The sequence below is a fragment of the Electrophorus electricus genome, chromosome 8, assembly GCF_041902795.1.
Source record: "Electrophorus electricus isolate QZ-2024a chromosome 8, ASM4190279v1, whole genome shotgun sequence".
NCBI classification, from domain to species: Eukaryota; Metazoa; Chordata; class Actinopteri; order Gymnotiformes; family Gymnotidae; genus Electrophorus; species Electrophorus electricus.
Window position 1 is genome coordinate 3,642,501 of NC_137504.1, and position 21,471 is coordinate 3,663,971.

The 21,471-nt window shown below is 47.2% G+C and overlaps 1 protein-coding gene across 3 annotated transcripts in view; it reads left to right on the top strand.

Moving 5' to 3' along the window:
- The window catches only part of bcr (BCR activator of RhoGEF and GTPase), a 66,505-nt gene that overhangs the window by 33,411 nt on the left and 11,623 nt on the right, over positions 1 to 21,471 (top strand). For all 3 annotated transcript variants that reach the window (XR_014124821.1, XM_035526924.2, XM_027004146.3), the window contains exons 3-16: positions 1,307 to 1,411; positions 2,189 to 2,374; positions 5,008 to 5,115; positions 6,169 to 6,229; positions 6,713 to 6,765; positions 10,183 to 10,323; positions 16,949 to 17,070; positions 17,397 to 17,562; positions 17,928 to 18,047; positions 18,324 to 18,399; positions 18,680 to 18,784; positions 19,076 to 19,150; positions 19,400 to 19,497; positions 19,995 to 20,126. Coding sequence is in view for 2 of the 3 variants with exons in the window: in XM_035526924.2 (XP_035382817.1) it covers positions 1,307 to 1,411; positions 2,189 to 2,374; positions 5,008 to 5,115; positions 6,169 to 6,229; positions 6,713 to 6,765; positions 10,183 to 10,323; positions 16,949 to 17,070; positions 17,397 to 17,562; positions 17,928 to 18,047; positions 18,324 to 18,399; positions 18,680 to 18,784; positions 19,076 to 19,150; positions 19,400 to 19,497; positions 19,995 to 20,126 (1,548 nt within the window). In the remaining variant the exon portion in view is untranslated. The remainder of the gene's footprint in view (positions 1 to 1,306; positions 1,412 to 2,188; positions 2,375 to 5,007; positions 5,116 to 6,168; positions 6,230 to 6,712; positions 6,766 to 10,182; positions 10,324 to 16,948; positions 17,071 to 17,396; positions 17,563 to 17,927; positions 18,048 to 18,323; positions 18,400 to 18,679; positions 18,785 to 19,075; positions 19,151 to 19,399; positions 19,498 to 19,994; positions 20,127 to 21,471) is intronic.

Genomic DNA, 21,471 nt, shown 5'->3' on the forward strand with positions numbered 1-21,471 from the left:
GTGTGTCAGATCTCTGCGAGGATTTCATTAATATTTGGATGGATAAAAAAATGATAATGTGGAGATTAAAGTCTTCTCACTGAGGAGAGGAGATGGAGATCTAAAGATCAGGAATAAACCATCCCACTAAGATGCAGGGGTCCCAAGATTAGGAATAAACCATCCCACTAAGATGCAGGGATCCAAAGATTAGGAATAAACCATCCCACTAAGATGCAGGGGTCCAAAGATCAGGAATAAACCATCCCACTAAGATGCAGGGGTCCAAAGATCAGGAATAAACCATCCCACTAAGATGCAGGGGTCCAAAGATCAAGAATAAACCATCCCACTAAGATGCAGCCTTAGTTTTATATCTTAGGTTTCATATTGTATTTCCTCTCATTTTGTAAATACATTTCTCAACTGTAAATAGTCTATATAATCTAAAACTATATAATCATATAAGGCCATATGAAAAGCATTTGAAAGTCACTTTCAAAATGAACTTCTATTTAACAATAATATTAATATTACCTTTGTGTAAGGTAGTCACACTGAAAAATACTTATTAGTGTTTGTGCTCTCTTAGTAGTATTTGGACTGGGGATTGATGTCCATGACTGCACAACATTAAAAGTTATAAATCTTACCATTCCAAGTGTGTGTGTGTGTGTGTGTGTGTGTGTGTGTGTGTGTGTGTGTGTGTGTGTGTATATGCCTTCCAATATGACAGTCCAGTTAATCTTCTCCAGCAGACTGAGAGTCTTAAAGGGAGAGAGGGAAAAATGTAATATGAAAAAAAAAGAATGTCCCTGTTCCTGAACTCTGGATCAAAGTGTCTCTGGAGAGCATCACTGACATCTGCTGTGCTCACAGTTCTTTCTACCTGTGCAGTGGACGTGGAAATGAGCTTTTCAGTTTTATTTACACCACATTACTCGTGCATCCACTCACAGACACGTATACTGAGGAACAAACCAGTGTATTGTGGGTGGATGTTAGGTCTGTGGTCTGTGTACTGGTTTTGTAAGGTCTAATTGATCTTGGCCTGTATTCTCTTGAAAGCTGATTTCTGTAAAGGACACTAGCACAAATACATCTGAGACCAGTGCCAACCGCGCCGTCGTATTTTAAGCTTCCTTAAGTTTGGTGACATGTAAATGGCAAGTACACATGTAATGCTTCTCCTGGACTGACACACCTGACCCACCTGCTTCTACAAGCACACCTGAATACTAGAGAAAGACACTGGAGCAGAGCAGAGGAGACGCTGGAGATGGAGCTTCTCTTAGGCTGCTTACAGGTGCTTTGACTCTGTGCGCAGGCAGAGCTGGACCTGGAGAAGGGACTGGAGATGCGCAAGTGGGTTCTGTCTGCCATCCTGGCCAGTGAGGAGACCTACCTCAGCCACCTGGAGGCGCTGTTGCTGGTGAGGGCTCTCCGCCTATACTATTGCCCCATTGCTCTTCTGCAGCCTTTACTCAATTGCGTCTTTATAGCATATCACCGATGGAAACATTCCAGTACATTTGTCGCAAAATTGCTAATAAAAATCTTGCATCATCGTGCAATTAAATTGTTGACTGAGCTGGGATGGGTCAACAATTTAATAATTTTGATTAAGAGTCTGCAGTAAAATGCACTTGTTAATGAGGGATGGGAGCGGCTTAGGTCCAGGCTTGAAGATACTAAAGGGGGAGAGGTTACTGACACGCTGGAAATCCCACAGAAACTGAGCCCATCTGTCTTTGGCAGCCATCAGTGAGTTGGTGTGGGTGTGAATTTGTGTGTGTGATGCAATTTTGTGCATGTAGTGTGAAAGTATATGCGTGCTTGTGAGATTATGTATGCGTGCTGTGAAAGTGTGTGTGTGGTTGGTGTGGGTGTGAATTTGTGTGTGTGTGGTGCTGTTGTGTATATAAGGTAGTGCGACTGTGTGGGTGTGTGAGTGTGGGTGTTCAGTGTGGTGATGAGATCTGATCAGGTCACTGAGGTGATTTAACACTCCCATTTTAGAGTCTTCATGCCAGTCCTGTAAACTAAAAAAAAAAAAAATCACCCATCATTCCTTTTACCAGATGGTTCAGATGTACCTAAGTTTCAGACCGAATAATTACATGTGGGAATTAAGGGTCTCCAGGGGGCATTTAAAATCAAACAAGCAAAACTTGCCAAAAGTTACACGGCAGGTTCTTCTGCTTTACAGCCCATGAAACCTCTGAAGGCCGCAGCGACCACGTCCCAGCCGGTGCTGACTGTCCAGCAGATAGAGACCATCTTCTTCAAAGTGCCCGAGCTCTACGAGATCCACAAGGAGTTCTATGACGGCCTCCTTCCCAGAGTGCAACAGTGGAGCCACCACCAGTGCGTAGGAGATCTCTTCCAAAAACAAGTGAGTCAGTCTCTCCGGTTTCCCCTTCGCCGTGCATTTAAAGTGACAGTGCCAATAGCTGGGAAGCCCCAGGAAGGCTGTGCGCACAGTGAGGTATGTTTAGACGTGCTGAAAACCCAGATCCCTGGCCATGCCGGAACAGGTGGGTGCCATGCCGGAACGGGTGGGTTCTCACACAGGGCCAAACTACACTACTTCTGCTGTACATTACATCTGAGCATCTCACTCATTGTGGTAAATCTCGAAGAATCTCTAATTATTTCTTTAAAGCAACCCATTATATGCCGGTCTGCCTCTTATACAGGGGGCTGTGGCTAGCATACAGTAGAACACGGTCACAATGCCATCCTTTTTCTGCAGTGGCCACCTCGGCTAATATAACACTATATGCTTTGTGTCACTGAGAGACGGCTGTTAGTAGGGTGATATACTGTACAGGGACTGTGATTTCCCCATATCTCTCTCAACTGTCTGTCTGTCTCTCTGTCCCTGGTTACTATTGAGAGCAGTGCCTTCTTTCTCTGTTCAGGGCAGTGTGTACAGAAAATACTCCACTTTTTGCTGTTGTTGTTGTTGTTGTTGTTGTTGTTGTTGTTCTCTCATTTTTCCTCCTTACTCATTTTCCTTATTTTGTACCACAATGAATGCGCTATGGCAGTACCACAATGAATGCGCTATGGCAGCAGCTGCTGTGTAATGCTTTTCCCAGTCACTCGGTTGGTTGGACAGTCCCTTTAACCGGAGGCTATCGGCTATCCCGACGTTCTCCGCTCTGGCTCTGTCTAGGAGCCCATCAAGGAGATTAGAAAGGGGAGGCCGAGGAGAGATAAAGGCCTCCCCGCGAGGCCGATCTCCAGGGGGGGAGCGAGCGAGTGAGCGAGCGGGACGGACGCGTTCACACGCAGTCTCCACGTGAGCTCCTGTCCTGCTGGCGCAGAGGTGTTTCCCGCACTTGCCAGCTCGCGTTCAGGGAGACGGTGCAAATCGGAAAGGTGGGAACGGGAGGCAGGTGCCGTTAATGAGAGTTTGCAGGCATAATGCTGCTGGAGAAAGCACTTTGAATGCGTGTTGTCATGCTTGGGTGGATGACGACGGTGTCCCCGCGCGGATTGTCCAGCCCCCAGTGGTCTGCGTGCTCTCTCAGTGCCAGATCTTTTTCCCTGCTCCATCTCTGCTCACGGTAGACGTCGCAGCGAAGACGCGGCGCCACTTCTAGATAGACTGGCCATGTGTTCCTGTCATTGTGACGCGATACGTGGAGACGTGAGCGTTGGGTGTCAGCAGCAGACAGCATTGCTGTGTTTGGCTCTTTTGGGCTGTCGCTGCCAGCTGATACGTGCGTGCGCGCGTGTGTGTGTGTGTGTGTCTCCATCAGTCTCTGTGACGGTGACTCCTCAGCTTACGCACAAGCCTGTTTATGCACACGTCTGACGTGTGAAGTGTGTGTCGTCTTGTACTTCCACTGTTGCACTCTCACCATTCCATCATTGCTGTCTTCTCCTTGGGACAGAGAAGTCCCAGCATCCTCCTGTGGTAGCTGATCTCGCAGGCGCAGTGTGTGCTGCCTACTCTTCTGTCTTCTGTCTCCTCTGCTTGGCCCCGCACTGTCCCGCTCGCCGTCCGACTCGGCGGCCGTGATGAGATTTCCATGTTGGAATTTGCTGCGCTCCGCCCTGCTGATGGATGGTGACCCGGAGCGACCGTTCCCAGGCGCAGAGATGGACTTGCAGCCTGCCGCTAAACTGCAAGAGAGAGTCTCGGGCTGAGTCTGCTGCAAGGCACCAATGAGCTTTGAGTCATGAGCAGGCAGTGAAGCTTGGCGTCTGGTGATTGGTTCAATAAAAGAGGAAGTGGCTGTGATTCAGGCTAAGATCTCGGTGGAGGGGAAAGTAGCAGCTTAGCCTCCCAGTGCTACGGGTGTTTGTTTATGGGTAATTTGTGTAAGTCATTTACAGCATTCCAGCACATGTATCATGTCTTTTAGGAGCAGGGCATCATGGTTTTGAGGCTTCCACAATCAGGGTCTACCATGGCTTTCAAAACCATGGATAAATGAACTAGCCTGAACAGAGGATATCAGGCTCCATTTGTCAGTGGATACAGGCTGATACCAGCCGACACTGGGCATTGCAGATTTTCCATCTGTTGGTCTCCTTTGGCTTACAGTTTCTATCCACACGCGCGCACACACACACACATGCCACACACACACACACAGATCAGACCCTTCATCATCCCCATGTATACTTGTGTTTAAGGGGATTGATTGCGCTGTTAAGCTGGAGAGAGATAAATTGCGTTGCTGCGGGGCAGGGCTCATGAGTTTGGATGACTGAATTAGATTTTCAAATGTGCTTTTTACAAGCGCCAGCCGTGCACATCAATTGCTCACCCGAGAGCCCGCCTTCGCTGCCATGGCAACCGCTGCTGGCCCTCCAGTAGCGCTCGGCGGCGGCCCCGGCGTGTGCGGTGGTGCTGCCGGTGTCCTGCCTCTCGGCCTGTGCTGTTGGGGGCGATCAGCTGTGGGTTGGAGTTGGGTTCACAGGGCCGGTGGCGGGAACCACCGCCGTCCACTCCACACAGGGAGGTGGAAAAGAGCGTGCGAATGCGATTGGCTGTTGTGTCCCCTGCAGGCCAGCCAGCTGGGGGTGTACCGGGCCTTCGTGGACAACTACGAACTGGCAGTGGAGACTGCAGAGAAGTGCTGCCAAGCCAACGCGCAGTTCGCTGAGATTTCTGAGGTAAGCCCCGCCCACGCCGGCCCTGGCTACGATAGCATGCTCGGGCTTTTTGTGGGCCAGTTTTTCCCCGCTTGCATTAGCACCAGATCCAGCTTAGGAGCAGCAGCAAAAACAATTTAGAGGCTGGAGTTTTTAGACTCGTTCACACGTGATGTTTTAGCAGATGAAAGACAGGAATAGGCACGGGTCACTGGCTTGGTCACTTAGGGAGTAGCGTGACCTCGAATCTCGCTTGCCCAAATGGGGTGTCTTCCTGTAATGGAGTGAAACAGCTTTCTGGACTCCTCAGTCACGGTGGATGGAGACAGTCCCTCATTTAAAGCGCAGGAAACCGGGAGCCTCTGTCCTCGTGGGCCCGGCTGAACGTTAAAGGGAATGAAAGCGTGTAAAACACAGGCTACCCAGCACTGCTCAGCCCCAGTTCAGCCCACTCCTGTACCCCCCAGTGGAGCATTGTCAACTGATACTACTTCATCTACTACAATAAGCCCCCCCCCCCCCCCCCAGTTCCCCTGATAGTAGCAGAACTGAACATTAGGATAATTGTGTATTTAATGGGATAGAGAGGTGGAGAAAGCCAGAGGGGCTGTCTTGTGTTGAGTGGGTTTTCAGAACCTCGAGCTTGCGCTGAAATGCACACTCTCTTCCACGTACGCATGTATGGTGTGACGGCCTAATGTGCCGACTCCCCCTAGCAGACACAAGCTCGAGCCCCCTCCCCCCCCCCCCCCCACGTGCAGAAAAGATACCTGCGAGACTGCAAGATGCCCAGCAGCTCACATGTAACGTCTTTACATTCAGACACCAACTAAGAAGTTTCATGATGCTCAGAGTTATGGTGCTACTGGGAACCAGAGACGGGAGCGTGAGCAGTGAAGATTTGTAGCACATGGCAGACTGGGGTTAATCAGAAATACCAGCTGCAAAGGAATATCAGCAGTACGAAAGGGGTATCAGCAGTAAGGGAGGGGTATCAGCAGTAAGGGAGGGATATCGTTTTCCCAGCATGCCGAGAGTAGCTGCTGTCATCTCACACTTGTGCTTTCTTTGTAGAACCTGAAGGTACGAAGCACCAAGGAATGCAAAGATCAGACTGCCAAGTACTCACTGGAGAGTAAGAGCCTTTGAAATACACCTGTCAGACAGCTTTCATTTGTGGTCCCGTCGTCGTAGAATAGCTCCTCTGTCATTGGCCAGTAAGACAAAGACGCTCATGGCCATGACACAGCCATACTTGATGTCTGTTTGCTTGTCATTACGTTGTGAGCACATGGAAGATTAGTATTTAGTCAGTGTGTGATCAGTGACCGGTGCCGTTAAAGGTGTAGTTATTTTACATGCGAACCCATGCATAAATGGTACTGGTTTTATTCTGCGCCGTTTACATGTGCTGTATAAGGAGGTAACAGGGTATAGTAATGGCAGGCCAAAATATGTACAGCACATACAAATGTGGAAACTATAACTGCCAAAGAAAATTTTGTTACAGAAAAAAAATGCCATTTTAGGTTTAAGATTGAGTTGTCCTGCTGAGTCACTGCTGTTGGTGTGTGTGTGTGTGTGTGTGTTTGTATGTGTGTGCGCTGTCATGTCTTAGCTCTCCTCTACAAACCGGTGGATAGAGTGACCAGGAGCACACTAGTTTTACATGTAAGTTAATGTGTGTGTGTATAATGTTACATATATGTTTGTATATATTTGCACATTTGCAATTGGTCCATTCTTAAGAAGGCATTTCGTGTTATGTTGTATGTGTGTGTGTTATGTTGTATGTGTGTGTGTGTGTTATGTTGTATGTGTGTGTGTGTGTTATGTTGTATGTGTGTGTGTGTGTTATGTTGTATGTGTGTGTGTGTGTGTGTGTTATGTTGTATGTCTGTGTGTGTGTTATGTTGTATGTCTGTGTGTGTGTGTTATGTTGTATGTCTGTGTGTGTGTGTGTTATGTTGTATGTCTGTGTGTGTGTGTGTTATGTTGTATGTCTGTGTGTGTGTGTGTTATGTTGTATGTCTGTGTGTGTGTGTGTTATGTTGTATGTCTGTGTGTGTGTGTGTGTTATGTTGTACGTGTGTGTGTGTTATGTTGTACGTCTGTGTGTGTGTGTGTTATGTTGTATGTCTGTGTGTGTGTGTGTTATGTTGTACGTGTGTGTGTGTTATGTTGTGTGTGTGTGTGTGTGTGTTATTGTGTGTGTGTGTGTGTGTGTGTTATGTTGTGTGTGTGTGTGTGTGTGTTATGGTGTGTGTGTGTGTGTGTGTTATGTTGTGTGTGTGTGTGTGTGTGTGTTATGTTGTGTGTGTGTGTGTGTGTTATGTTGTGTGTGTGTGTGTGTGTGTGTTATGTTGTGTGTGTGTGTGTGTGTGTGTTATGTTGTGTGTGTGTGTGTGTGTGTGTGTTATGTTGTGTGTGTGTGTGTGTGTGTGTTATGTTGTGTGTGTGTGTGTTATGTTGTGTGTGTGTGTGTGTGTTATGTTGTGTGTGTGTGTGTTATGTTGTGTGTGTGTGTGTGTGTTATGTTGTGTGTGTGTGTGTTGTTGTGTGTGTGTGTGTTATGTTGTGTGTGTGTGTGTGTGTGTTATGTTGTGTGTGTGTGTGTGTGTTATGTTGTGTGTGTGTGTGTGTGTGTGTTATGTTGTGTGTGTGTGTGTTATGTTGTGTGTGTGTGTGTGTGTGTGTGTGTGTGTGTGTGTGTGTGTGTGTGTGTGTGTTGTGTGTGTGTGTGTGTGTGTGTGTGTGTGTGTGTGTGTGTGTGTGTGTGTGTGTGTGTGTGTGTGTGTGTGTATGTTGTGTGTGTGTGTGTTGTGTGTGTGTGTGTGTGTTGTGTGTGTGTGTGTGTGTGTGTGTGTGTGTGTGTGTTATGTTGTGTGTGTGTGTGTGTGTGTGTTATGTTGTGTGTGTGTGTGTGTGTGTGTGTTATGTTGTGTGTGTGTGTGTGTGTGTGTTATGTTGTGTGTGTGTGTGTTATGTTGTGTGTGTGTGTGTGTGTTATGTTGTGTGTGTGTGTGTTATGTTGTGTGTGTGTGTGTGTGTTATGTTGTGTGTGTGTGTGTTGTTGTGTGTGTGTGTGTTATGTTGTGTGTGTGTGTGTGTGTGTTATGTTGTGTGTGTGTGTGTGTGTTATGTTGTGTGTGTGTGTGTGTGTGTGTTATGTTGTGTGTGTGTGTGTTATGTTGTGTGTGTGTGTGTGTGTGTGTGTGTGTGTGTGTGTGTGTGTGTGTGTGTGTGTGTTGTGTGTGTGTGTGTGTGTGTGTGTGTGTGTGTGTGTGTGTGTGTGTGTCTGTGTGTGTGTGTGTGTGTGTGTGTGTATGTTGTGTGTGTGTGTGTTGTGTGTGTGTGTGTGTGTTGTGTGTGTGTGTGTGTGTGTGTGTTATGTTGTGTGTGTGTGTGTGTGTGTATGGTGTGTGTGTGTGTGTGTGTATGTGTTATGTTGTGTGTGTGTGTGTTATGTTGTGTGTGTGTGTGTGTGTTATGTTGTGTGTGTGTGTGTTATGTTGTGTGTGTGTGTGTGTGTTATGTTGTGTGTGTGTGTGTTATGTTGTGTGTGTGTGTGTTATGTTGTGTGTGTGTGTGTGTGTGTTATGTTGTGTGTGTGTGTGTTGTGTGTGTGTGTGTGTGTGTGTGTGTGTGTGTGTGTGTGTGTGTGTGTGTTGTGTGTGTGTGTGTTGTGTGTGTGTGTGTGTGTGTGTGTTATGTTGTGTGTGTGTGTGTGTGTGTATGGTGTGTGTGTGTGTGTGTGTATGTTGTGTGGTGTGTGTGTGTGTATGGTGTGTGTGTGTGTGTGTGTATGTTGTGTGTGTGTGTGTGTTATGTTGTGTGTGTGTGTGTGTGTTATGTTGTGTGTGTGTGTGTGTGTGTGTGTTATGTTGTGTGTGTGTGTGTGTGTGTTATGTTGTGTGTGTGTGTGTGTATGTTATGTTGTGTGTGTGTGTGTTATGTTGTATGTGTGTGTGTGTGTTATGTTGTATGTGTGGGTGTGTGTTATGTTGTATGTGTGGGTGTGTGTTATGTTGTGTGTGTGTTATGTTGTATGTGTGGGTGTGTGTTATGTTGTGTGTGTGTGTGTGTTATGGTGTGTGTGTTATGGTGTGTGTGTTATGGTGTGTGTGTGTGTGTTATGGTGTGTGTGTGTGTGTTATGGTGTGTGTGTGTGTGTTATGGTGTGTGTGTGTGTGTTATGGTGTGTGTGTGTGTGTATGTTGTGTGTGTGTGTGTGTGTGTATTATGTTGTGTGTGTGTGTGTGTGTATTATGTTGTGTGTGTGTGTGTGTGTGTATTATGTTGTGTGTGTGTGTGTGTGTGTATGTTGTGTGTGTGTGTGTGTGTGTGTATGTTGTGTGTGTGTGTGTGTGTGTGTATGTTGTGTGTGTGTGTGTGTTATGTTGTGTGTGTGTGTGTGTGTGTTATGTTGTGTGTGTGTGTGTGTTATGTTGTGTGTGTGTGTGTGTATGTTGTGTGTGTGTGTGTGTGTGTTATGTTGTGTGTGTGTGTGTGTGTGTTATGTTGTGTGTGTGTGTGTGTTATGTTGTGTGTGTGTGTGTGTGTGTTATGTTGTGTGTGTGTGTGTGTTATGTTGTGTGTGTGTGTGTGTGTGTTATGTTGTGTGTGTGTGTGTGTAATGTTGTATGTGTGTGTGTGTGTTATGTTGTATGTGTGTGTGTGTTATGTTGTATGTGTGGGTGTGTGTTATGTTGTATGTGTGGGTGTGTGTTATGTTGTGTGTGTGTGTGTGTGTTATGGTGTGTGTGTTATGGTGTGTGTGTTATGGTGTGTGTGTTATGGTGTGTGTGTTATGGTGTGTGTGTTATGGTGTGTGTGTTATGGTGTGTGTGTTATGGTGTGTGTGTGTGTGTTATGGTGTGTGTTGTGTGTGTTATGGTGTGTGTGTGTGTGTTATGGTGTGTGTTGTGTGTGTTATGGTGTGTGTGTGTGTTGTGTGTGTGTGTGTGTGTTATGGTGTGTGTGTGTGTTGTGTGTGTGTTATGGGGTGTGTGTGGGGTGTATGTGTTATGGGGTGTGTGTGTTATGGGGTGTGTGTGTGTGTGTGTTATGTTTGTGTGTGTGTGTTAGGATCTATTGAAGCACACCCCTTCCAGTCATCCGGACCACCCACTGTTGCAGGATGCCCTGCGTATCTCTCAGAACTTCCTGTCCAGCATTAATGAGGAGAGCACACCGCGCCGGCAGGCCATGACTGTGAAAAAGGGCGAGGTGAGCAGAGGGCGTGGTCATCGTCGCCTGTGTTGGGCCCCTCCCATCTCCCGGCACCTGCCCAGGGGGCGTAGTCATCTTCACCTGTGATCTGGGGCCAGGTGGGGAGAGATGCTGCCTGCTCTCTCGGCCTCTTTCCTGAAGGAATACTACAACGGCTGACGTGGATAACAATGAATGAGCACTCGCAGGGTTCTTGTCCCGCTGCTAGCTGGTCTGGGTGGAATCCGTTTAAATTGTGTGTGTGCGTGCTCATGTGTGGTGTGTGGGTGTGTATCACATGCCTTTGTGCATCACACACAACTTTATTCTTTCTTAATCTTTCATGTTTGTGCTTGTGGATCAAAAGTATAATTAAGATGTATTACATAGTCATCATCTTATTTGGTTTTAATGACCTTTAGTCATTATGATCTTATCAAGTTGTGATGGAGGAAGTGTCCTCGCTGACCTCAGAGGAGGGAGTGCTACCCTCTGCCTGTATTACAGACACGTCTGTTTTCAAAACTGCAATTAGAAAGAAGACCTGCTCAACTGGGTGAATCCCCAGTACACACACACTCTCTCTCTCTCTCTCTCTCTCTCTCTCTCTCTCTCTCTCTCTCTCTCTCTCTCTCTCTCTCTCACACACACACACACAAATGTCTGTCTTAATTCCAGACAGACACACACACACAGTTTCCACCCCCTTCATTCCAGCAGTGCAGTCTTGTGGGACTGTTGGATGAATTGTTGTCGTTTGACTGATGGCGAGGAAGGGTTGCGTGTAATGCGCCTTAACGAGCCAAGTCTCTGTGATTCGCATTACGTTCATTATTCATGAGATGGGCCCTCTCGTGAAGTGATGGTTCCTCCCTTAAAAAAACACACACAATCCAATCATAAACCACACGGAGTCCCTGGTGGACAAACCGAACCGATCATCAAATATTGATGATGTTTACATCAAAGGAGCAGATAGGAATCACTGGCTTGCTGTGGACCTCATTATTGTCTTTGTGCTATTGTTAACCATGCCCTTGTGAAGAGATATCGCCAGCCTTATTACAGCAGTGAGGCTTTTCTGACACTGAAACAGATCAGTTATGTTCTTACATCTCACACTGACCACAGAAGCAATCCAGAAAACACCTTCCCAAACACCCGGTAAAAATGTCAGCCATCGGTTTGGGTGAAGGGAGACCGTTGGTCTTTTCCAGTGAGGCTCTGTAGGCCATCGGTGCAGTGTCTGGTCAAAACGACTTTGCAGGTAGTCCTAGGAAAAAAAACAAACAAAAAACGCTGAGCTGTGTTTTATAGCGCAGCGGTGCAGATCAGAAGTGCACAGTGTGCAGGATGATGGCAATGCATTGAGGAGGTGTGTCCTGGCATGAGAAAGTGAGGAAGAAGATCTGGGATGGGCGGGGCCCTGGGGACCAACGCGGGTCACGTGGGGGGAGGGGCCAGGCAGAAGCTGCTTAATTAACATGCACATTGTGCTGCTCCCCCCCACACACACACTCTGCAGTGTGGAGGCATCGTTTGAACTCCGTCACAGAAACATCACAATCCTGCACCGTGCACATTAGTGTGCTTGTGCACTCACCTCGGCCCACGTCTGCACGCCCCCACAAACGCTTCATGTTGTCAGCGCAAACACCCCCCCCTCCAAAAAAAAGTGCACAAAGCACTGTGAATGCATGTGTACATGAATCCCACCTGCAGCTTACATAACCAGAGCTATATACAAATACACGTACACACCAAATTCCTACCATATCTCAGTGACACAGATTACACACATACACATATGGAGATCATTGCAGATGATGTCATTTTGTGATGTCATGTTTCATTACCCTCTATGACCTGAAACCACCTGCTCCATCCCACACACATTCTGACTCTCACTCACTTTCTCTCTCAATTCTAGATAGATAGGTAGGTAGGTCTATGGCTGAAGGTGTGCGTGGATGTGTTGTCGTGGAGAGGATGGACAGGATTGTTCAGAATGTTGCCTAGTCCTCCTCTCTGTTCCTATCTGCTAAATCCAGCGGCAATGAACCTCCGCTGGCTGTTTGGACAGCAGGACTCTTGCAGTCTTTAAACGCAGACTGAAGACCTATCTGTTTATGGAGTATTTAAATGACCACTGATCCTGCACCTATATCGAGTAACTGAAACTCTTTTACTTATTGCAGGGTGTTGTTTATTGCATTTATCGTTGTCTGAGCACTTCTAGGTATCGGCACCGATTCCTGTATTTAAACAGCATTCTAGATCATTGGTATCTTGAACTGCGACGTACTATACTGGCTATGACAAAGCACTTTCGTAAGTCTCTCTGGATAAGAGTGTCTGCAGAATGCCGTAAATGTAAGTGAAGAGGAAAGGGGACGGTAAAGTTCTTCTGGTGTCCCAGTCCTGTTCACCACCGTCCTGGAGCCTCACAAGCTGTGTCCTAATGTGTGTTTGAGGCTACCTTCACTGCCCTTCACTGGTTCCTAGTGAATCGTGCACGAAGAATTGTGTTGAAAGCACTTAAGAAATAAAAAAACCCCAAAACATTGTTGTTCCAAGTGTGAAGCATTTAAATCAGAATGTCGACCATACCTGTGTGCTCCTGGCGTGTCAACCAGCCTCTCAAAGATGGTGAGCTGCGTGTGCATTGAGTGCCACGGGCCTGTAGTTCTTGAGACAGTCGGTACAACCAGATCTAAGTATTGGTACAGTGTAGCAGGTGTTCTGGAGCTTTCTGTAGTTTCAGGGAGACGGAGAGAGAATGGGTGCTGTAAGACCCCACAGAGCTGGCTGTGTTTTGTAAACAATGCAATGCTCAGTAAGTATACTATAAACTCTGTGATTTGGTCAGATAATGTGGAATTGCTTGTGCAATGTTTTATCAAGGCAAAGGGGAAATTCATTTCTTGGAATATGTATCAGATGACAAGAATACAGCTAAATGACTAACCATGTGTATTCTGATTCTAGTACATACAGGGGCATTTGTAGTGTAAAGCGAATGCACTACTGCTGGATGTAAAGGCACTTATTGTTGTCATTTTTTAATTAAAAGTTTTTTGGTTTTTTTATAGCTGCATCATTTAATTGTGCTTGTCATCAGCAATTATGCAAGATGGCTACTGGTGGCGGACTTTAGGAAAATGGCATGTGATGCGCAGAGACAGCTGCCCTGATGAGCAAATCCTCCTCAGACATGGAGGAAGCAAGACATTCATGTCCATGTTAGGAGTGTGTGTGTGTGTGTGTGTGTGGTGGTAATAGTGGGGGTAGAATAGTGTGTGAGTAGCTTGTGTTGTTCTGGAATGTCCTGTGTGCAGGACAGTGGATTAATTCAGCTTTATGCACTGTGCTGTGCACATGCCTGTGTGTTTGTGTGCATGTGTGTGTGTTTGTGTGACTGTTTTTTGTTTTTTTTTTTTGTTCCTGTCTTGTCTTTTGAGGTCTGTTTCAGGGTGAGTAGCACTCTGCAATTTCTATTGATTTTGTCTTTTCAGTCTGAGAAACTCTGAGCTGACACATCACCATTACTGTCACATCATTTTGTTGTCACAAACAGCAACTTATTTCCTTCTTATTTAATAATTATTATTAAATAAGATTTAATCCAACATGGGCAGAGTTAAAATTAGATTGCTAGTTTAAGATAAATAAATATAAATGTTAATATTTTACAGCAACTACTCAGTGGCATATACTGATAGCAAGCAGCAAGTATTTCCAGACAAGACATACATTTTTCCCTGTGTGTTTAAATAACAGATTTAAACTTTTTTTCTATTTCTTTCTTTTTTTTTTTTTTTTACCCAGCTAGCCGTTGTTTCTGACTGCTCTTTCAGACGCTCGTTGAAGTGCGGGTTTGAGAGGCCTCGTTGGTGTGAGGGTAAACCTCCAGACGTGGGGACTGGTGCGTTCAGCCTGAGCCTGCAACCGGCCAATCAGAAGCTCTTAAGCCAGCTCTCATGACCCTTATGGTGGATCCCTGGTGATCCAGTCCTTAATTTTGCATGTCTCTCCCCCCTCTGAGGACCCATGTTATCTGACCGCAGACCCTCTGAGCAGCATTTCTGAGAATCCCTGCTCCCATCAGCCACCGGTGATGTCATTAGGCAAGCGTTACTTCCAGACAGCGTTGGTTCATTCCCACGAATCCGTCTGCTTTGATCTGACTCAGCGGGGCTTTGGGATCAACTCATTTTAATCTCAGAATTCCTCTTTCAGACGGCTGTTTGATATTAACTTATTGTTGGATGTCCTGTGTGAAGAAGGACCAGAAAGTTGGAGGGGAGAGCCTAGGGAACATGCGCAGCCGCTGTGGCTAGGAGCTGTTCAGAGTCAGATTGGCGTGCTCTGGGGTGAGATCTGAAACGCAGCTCTGTTTCAAATGGCATGTGGGGCTTCCACGGTCACCTTTAGGTGTTCCCCTTTTCTTTTTCCCCTTTTAGGTTTTCAGCTCCGAGTTGCTGCTTTTCTTCTCAGACCCAGACAGAACAGCTGAGTCAAGTATTAAGAGTCTGCTTTTATTATTCTCTCCCAACTGTTCAGCAACCGCTGCTGGAACACTTAAATTGCGTGGCACAGTGGGTAGATGGATCAGGAGTCCAGTGACTCGTTGCCACTCCTCTTGCTGGGGAGGCAAATGCCCATTTGGAGTGGAGCCGTGTTCTTATGTTGGCAGGGCACTCTACCGGAAACAGGCCATCAGCCGAGCTGCTGTGCTCGCCATGTGTGAGTGCCCCTCATTCATCCAGAGCGCCAAGTAAAGACTCTGGAACTCTAGCGCACACACACACACACACAAACACACACACACAAGACACCTACACATGCATACACATACTTGCTGCACTAGGAACATCTCTTGGGAAGTAGTATCTTGTGTGCTTGCTTGTGTGTGTGTGTGTGTGTGTGTGTGAGTGTGTGTGAGTGATGTGACTGGGCAAGTAGCAATGTATTGGGGGCATCAGATTGGACGATCTGCCTGTGATGTCATCTTCTGTTGTCTCACTTCAGAGTGATGTTTTACTCTGGGAGCACTTCTGTGGGATCTGTAACCATAGGCTGTGTGTAATTCTGTGCATGCATTTTTGTATGCACGTGTGTTGGGAATGATGTGTCTGGGTCAGTATCGGTGTATTGTCCTGGTAACCAGTCCGGGGGGGTGGGGGGGTTGTGGAGGGGGATTGCAGGTAGAGGCATCAGATTGGATGATACGCTTGTGATGTCATCTTTTGTTGCCTCACTGCAGGAATGACGTGTTGCTCTGGGAGCACTGATGCATGAACCATAGCCATAGGAGGTACGAGTGTGCGTGCGTGCGTGTGTGTGCGTGCGTGCTAGGGTTTTTATTAAACTTTCACTTTCAGGCCCGTCATTATCTCAGCATATGATCCGTATACAGGGTTTACCTGTTTCAAAATGTCCTCCGCATGCTCTCATTTCAAAATCACACAAAGGCTTCCAGACACCGTTCTCTAATGCCCTTTCCTGGGGGTTGGTGACTCTGTGTCAAAATATGACAATACTGCCCCCTATTGGCAAAATCAAGGAATTTCAGCACTACAGTAGCTCTTTCAGTGCAGCTCTGTTCACAGAGTAGCTAATATATAGTCTTCCGGAGGTTCGGCAATGCAGCAAACAGTGAAATCTTGAACACTGTTAAAGTCAATCCCTACATATTTCTGCTGTTTTGGCTGGTATAGTGTAGTGGGTAACGATCCTACCTTTCCTGTGGGGACAGGGTTTGAGGTCCAAATTAGGTCCAAAGTTATTAGAAACACCTAGTGTGTGCATATGTTTAGTGGCCTCATTCACTACAGATGTCTTCAAAGTGTCTGCATTTTATTATTGTAGAAGAACAGACTGTAGTGCACCTGTTGGCATGCAGTTGATCAGCTACCTTCTCACCAGTGCTAACTGGGCATGTCTGATCATTCTCACCCTCTAACAGTGCTAACTGGGCATGTCTGATCATTCTCACCAGTGCTAATCTGATCATTCTCACCCTCTCACCAGTGCTAACTGGGCATGTCTGATCATTCTCACCAGTGCTAACTGGGTATATCTGATCATTCTCACCTTCTCACCAGTGCTAACTGGGCATGTCTGATCTTTCTCACCAGTGCTTACTGGGTATATCTGATCATTCTCACCCTCTCAGCAGTGCAAGCATGGTCTGCCAGTGCAGGATCATTTGTTAATGACAACAGATTAGGTATTAGTCTAACTGGACATCCAACAAGGTTTTTCAAATTAGTACATGTTTCTAATAAAGTGGGTGGTGAACGCATACTGCTGCATATTACAGGTAAACTGCAATATGCCTTTGTAATATATTCAAAACACATTCGTGAACCCTTGACTGTGACATTTACCTGCATTATTGTGGCCAAAATTGTTTGTTTGTTGAGGCGTGTGAAGGCTGTGATTCATCGAAACTCCCACAAAACACTTACTTCTCAACGCACAGCAACAAAATGTCAGGATTTGTTAGAGGGCACACGTGCACATTGAATCCTCATGCCATGTTGGCAGTGCATAGGCCAGCATCTCGATAACGGTCCGCGAGCGATACGTTGTGCAGCCGTGCTGAGCGCCGCCGTGTGCTGTGCTTCCTGCGTCGTAGAATCGGCAGCTCCTGAAGGACGGCTTCATGGTGGAGCTGGTGGAGGGCACGAGGAAGCTCCGTCACGTCTTCCTCTTCACCGACCTGCTGCTGTGCGCCAAGCTTAAGAAGCAGATCGGGGGGTGAGTGACAGACTGCGTCCATCTTCCGTGCCGCCGATGCTGTTCATTTGCCGTTGTCCCCCATTACGAGAACGTTTTGTCTAGAGTCTGTTTAGTCTGTAAACTGAGACTGGTCTGCGGGAGCAGCCTCTGTACAACGCAAACGTCTCTACTCTGATTTCTCTCTTATTAGATTTCGGAGGGTATTTTTGTCTGCTTTATTTGGTTATTTCTCGTCCTCCCGTCTCTCTCTCTCTCTCTCTCTCTCTCTCTCTCTCTCTCTCTCTCTCTGGCTGTCTCTCTCTCTCTCTCTTTCTGTCTCTCTGGCTGTCTCTCTCTCTCCTCAGGAAGAGCCAGCAGTATGACTGTAAATGGTACGTCCCTCTGCCTGATCTGACCTTCCAGGCGTCAGAAGAGAGCGAGCCGCTCCCTATCCCACAGGTCCCGGACGAGGAGCTCGACGCTATTAAGATCAAGATCTCCTCCCTCAGGAATGAGATCCAGAGAGAGAAGGTACTGCCCACTATAGACACTGGAGGGGATTGTATAATCACAACGTATTGCTTATTTCCAGCCATCTTGGGTAGAATTTCTCTGCAGAGCTGAGTAACATGGCCTTCCCACCAGTCATTTTAAACAACTGGCTGGCCTCCTCCTCCTCCTCCACAGTGGCAGAGCTAGCTGGCTGCCGATTGGTTAACATGCTCAACTGTTGGGAGTGTGCCAGCAGAATAGCTTATTTATGATCAGGCAAAACAGGAGTTCCAGTTTGGCAGTTCCTTTCCCAGGGGACACCTGTACAGGTGTGCTGCCAACGAGTGGAGCACTAGTTACGGGTCTGGAAAGCCTTTAGCTCCACTTCTCTTCCTTTCCCCCAGAGAGCAAACAAAGGGTCGAAGGTCATTGAGAGGTTGAGGAAGAAGCTGTCCGAACAGGAGTCCTTGCTGCTGCTAACCTCACCCAGCATGGCGCTCCGAGTGCACAACAGGAACGGCAAGGTGCAGTATACCACCCCAGTGGTACGAAACCCTTTCAGCTTCCCCTTCAGACCGGCGTTTCTCATCCTGGGCCCCACAACACCATGGAGTTTCGGAGCACTGGGATGAGAAAAACCAGTGTGTGAAACCCCAGGGGAGGAGGAAGATTGCTTCCCATTCCTCCTTTCCTGTGCCGTTTCCACGGCCATTCCGGTTTTCCTCTCCCAGCGTCTAGACACACACTGGCCCTACTTCTCCTCGTTGAATTCCCGTTTATGTGTTCTGTCCGTGTTCCAGAGCTACATGTTCCTGACCTCGTCTGACTACGAGCGTGCCGAGTGGAAGGACATGATCCGGGAGCAGCAGAAGAAATGTAGGTGTCCGCGCGTGCAGGCGGTGGGCGGGCCTCCCTCTCTCTCCGGCATCATTTGCCCGAAGGGCATTGACCTCTGCTGACCTCTTTAACATGCATAACCCTGACATTACAAGTGTGTTGTGTTTGAGAAACAAGAAAACATAGGTGACCATGTGTGTACAGCTAATGCACTAATCCACCATCCCATGCACTGGAAGGCTTTGACCGTAAATGTGTATTAGCCTCTCATAACTAGTGGCTCGTTTTTCAGACACACTGAGTGCATTGCTTGTTCTAGGCTTTAAGAGCTTCTCCCTGAACTCCATGGAACTGCAGATGCTCACCAACTCCTGCCTGAAGCTCCAGACCGTCCACCACGTCCCTCTTAGCATTAACAAAGAAGGTAAGGTTTCCTCAACACCTCTCAGGTGTTGTCCAGTGAGCACGATCAATGGCACACGTTAGGACGAGGTGGAGTCGCCTCAACGCTACGCTCTGTGAGCTGAGTGGTCAAACTGTCCACCATCTTGCCCATTTATATCTCCAAATCAGCAGCTCACCTGTGACCTAGGGGAAAAAAAAGTTCCTAACATTTGAGACACAACATGGCGGTGTTGACACAGACCTCTGCTAGGTAGTGGAGGAGTGAGAGATGGTATGTGTGAGTCATATTCTTGTTCTGTCTGTCCTGTAGAGGAGGAGACTCCTGGCCTGCATGGCTTCCTCACCGTGATCATCCACTCTGCCTCCGGTCTCAAGCAGAGCTCAAGTGAGTCCTTCTGTCTGTGTGAATGTTTCTGTCTGTCTCTGACTTCCTTCCTCTTCGTTTTCTTTTTGTCTTCGTTCTTTTTTTCTCTTAGTCACACTCCATCTTTTTTGGTGGTCTGGCTCACACTCTCACTCCTTCACTCTTGCTCACGCGTGCGCACACTCACTCACTTTTTTCCATACACCCTGGTACTGGTTTAGTCTTTCTCCGCTTCCTTGACCACTGCTGACGGCCCTTTTCCAATCTTAGATCTCTATTGTACGCTGGAGGTCGACTCCTTCGGCCTGTTTGTGAACAAAGCCAAAACGCGGGTGTACAGGTACACCACAGAGCCCAAGTGGAATGAGGTGAGATTGCGTCTTCCCCTTATAGCAGACTTGAGAGCTGGAAAACAGACTACATACTCCTGTTTTTAGAGCAAAAATCTATTTAGTGTCTTACACATGAAATCATTAACAAGTGAATTAAGGCAATGGTCCTCTATTAATGAAGGGTGACGTTTTGCCTGGATGTGTAGTTTTTTTAATGCCATTAGTGGCTTGGCTTGGGGTTGTAATAGAGGGCAAAAGTTCCACAGAGAGTGCAAATGCTTTTTTCCTCTTCCTGCAAGGCACATGCTCACATTCACCACCTTCCTCCCTTTTTCTTTGCGAGCAGTGAGTCAGCCTTGGGAGCAGTTCTCTGCTTTTCTTCAGCAAACACCTCAAGGGTTTTTTTGAAAAAGTGTTTAAAAAAAGACATCGCTACATATAAAATAATGTGGGTTAGGCAGAGTTCTGTGTTTATGCTGGCACACTGCAGTATGGGCAATCTTTGTAACGCCCCCCTGGCCTTTGTATTGCAGGAGTTTGAGATCGAGTTAGAAGGCTCCCAGACACTGAGGCTGCTTTGCTATGAGAAGAGCTACAATAAAACAAAGATGAACAAAGAGAGCAGTGATGGCACTGACCGCATCATTGGCAAAGGACAGATCCCGGTACGTCGCCTTGGCTCACAGGAGCCGTATCGTCCGGTCACCTGCATTATATTGGCACTCCCGCCAGGACTTTGTGAGTTGACCGTTGCAAAGACTTCATGCTTTCTTTGACCCCATTTTGACCTTTGGGTTATGTTCCATTTTCCTGAGATGATTCCTTTTTAACACTTAGTGGAAATGTGTCATAGTGAAGGTTTTCATGCATTAGTCAGGACCTACTTCAGGACATGCTTCAGACTGGCCTGGATGGGGTCAAAGGTGAAGCTGATGGAAGGCAGTGTCATCACATGGCGCTGAACTCTTTCTTCTAGGCCTTTTCTAGGCAGAAGGTTTTCTGTAACAGCGTTCCTGCATGTCTTGGGTTTACCTCAATGAAATCGTCCATAATTCAGCTGTTCTCTTCGGAAATGTCAACGCAGGAAACGTAACTGTATGATCGGCTTTTCTGCTCTCGTCCCTGGGGTTTACGGGGTTTTTCTCTCAGCGTGCATTTGCCTGCTTTACTCCAGTGTCTTCTTTAGCCTGTGTAAGTCAGCCCCTGGGAGGCCTTGACTCTTCCTGCCATGGGTTAGTGTTTCAGCAATGACGAGGACTGCGCTTTGATCTGCTGGCAGTCCGTACGGATGTCTCGTTTCCCTAAAGTCTCTCCCACGTGTCCTAAGGAGTCTTATCTAATCCCCAATCCTCCCCGCCTCAGCAGGCCAGAATGATTGAAAGCTTTGTTTCCCTCAAGAAGGGCTCGATCACATAAAAGCAACCCAGCAACCAAAGACTTCCAGTTTACCAACAAATGAACGTTTACACACATCCACAGACGCAGTGAGCGGGGACTGATGTTTCCCGCAGATGAGACCTGGTTTTAAAAGCCCTGCACCAAGAAGCTAACAATCGGCTGTGTAAACCAAAAAGGATCAGGTGAAATAACTGCACTGGGCCGCGTTCCCTAGCAACGGCTAGTAGCCAGCTGGGAGCACGTAGCGTGGGGCGAAGGGGGTTGACTGAGAGCGCAAGCACCCGTCCGCAGGTAGAGAGGAGGAGAGAGAGAGTGTGTGTGAGAGGGAGAGTGTGTGTGTGTGTGAGAGAGAGTGTGTGTGTGTGTGTGTGTGTGTGTGAGAGAGAGTGTGTGTGAGAGAGAGTGTGTGTGAGAGAGAGTGTGTGTGTGTGTGTGTGTGAGAGATGGAGAGTGTGTGTGTGGGGGGGAGAGTGTGTGTGAGAGGGAGAGAGAGTGAGAGAGAGAGAGTGTGTGTGTTTGTGTTTGTGAGGGAGATAGTGTGTGTGTGTGTGAGAGAGAGAGAGAGAGAGTGTGAGGGAGAGAGAGACTGTCTGAGAGGGAGAGAGAGTGTGT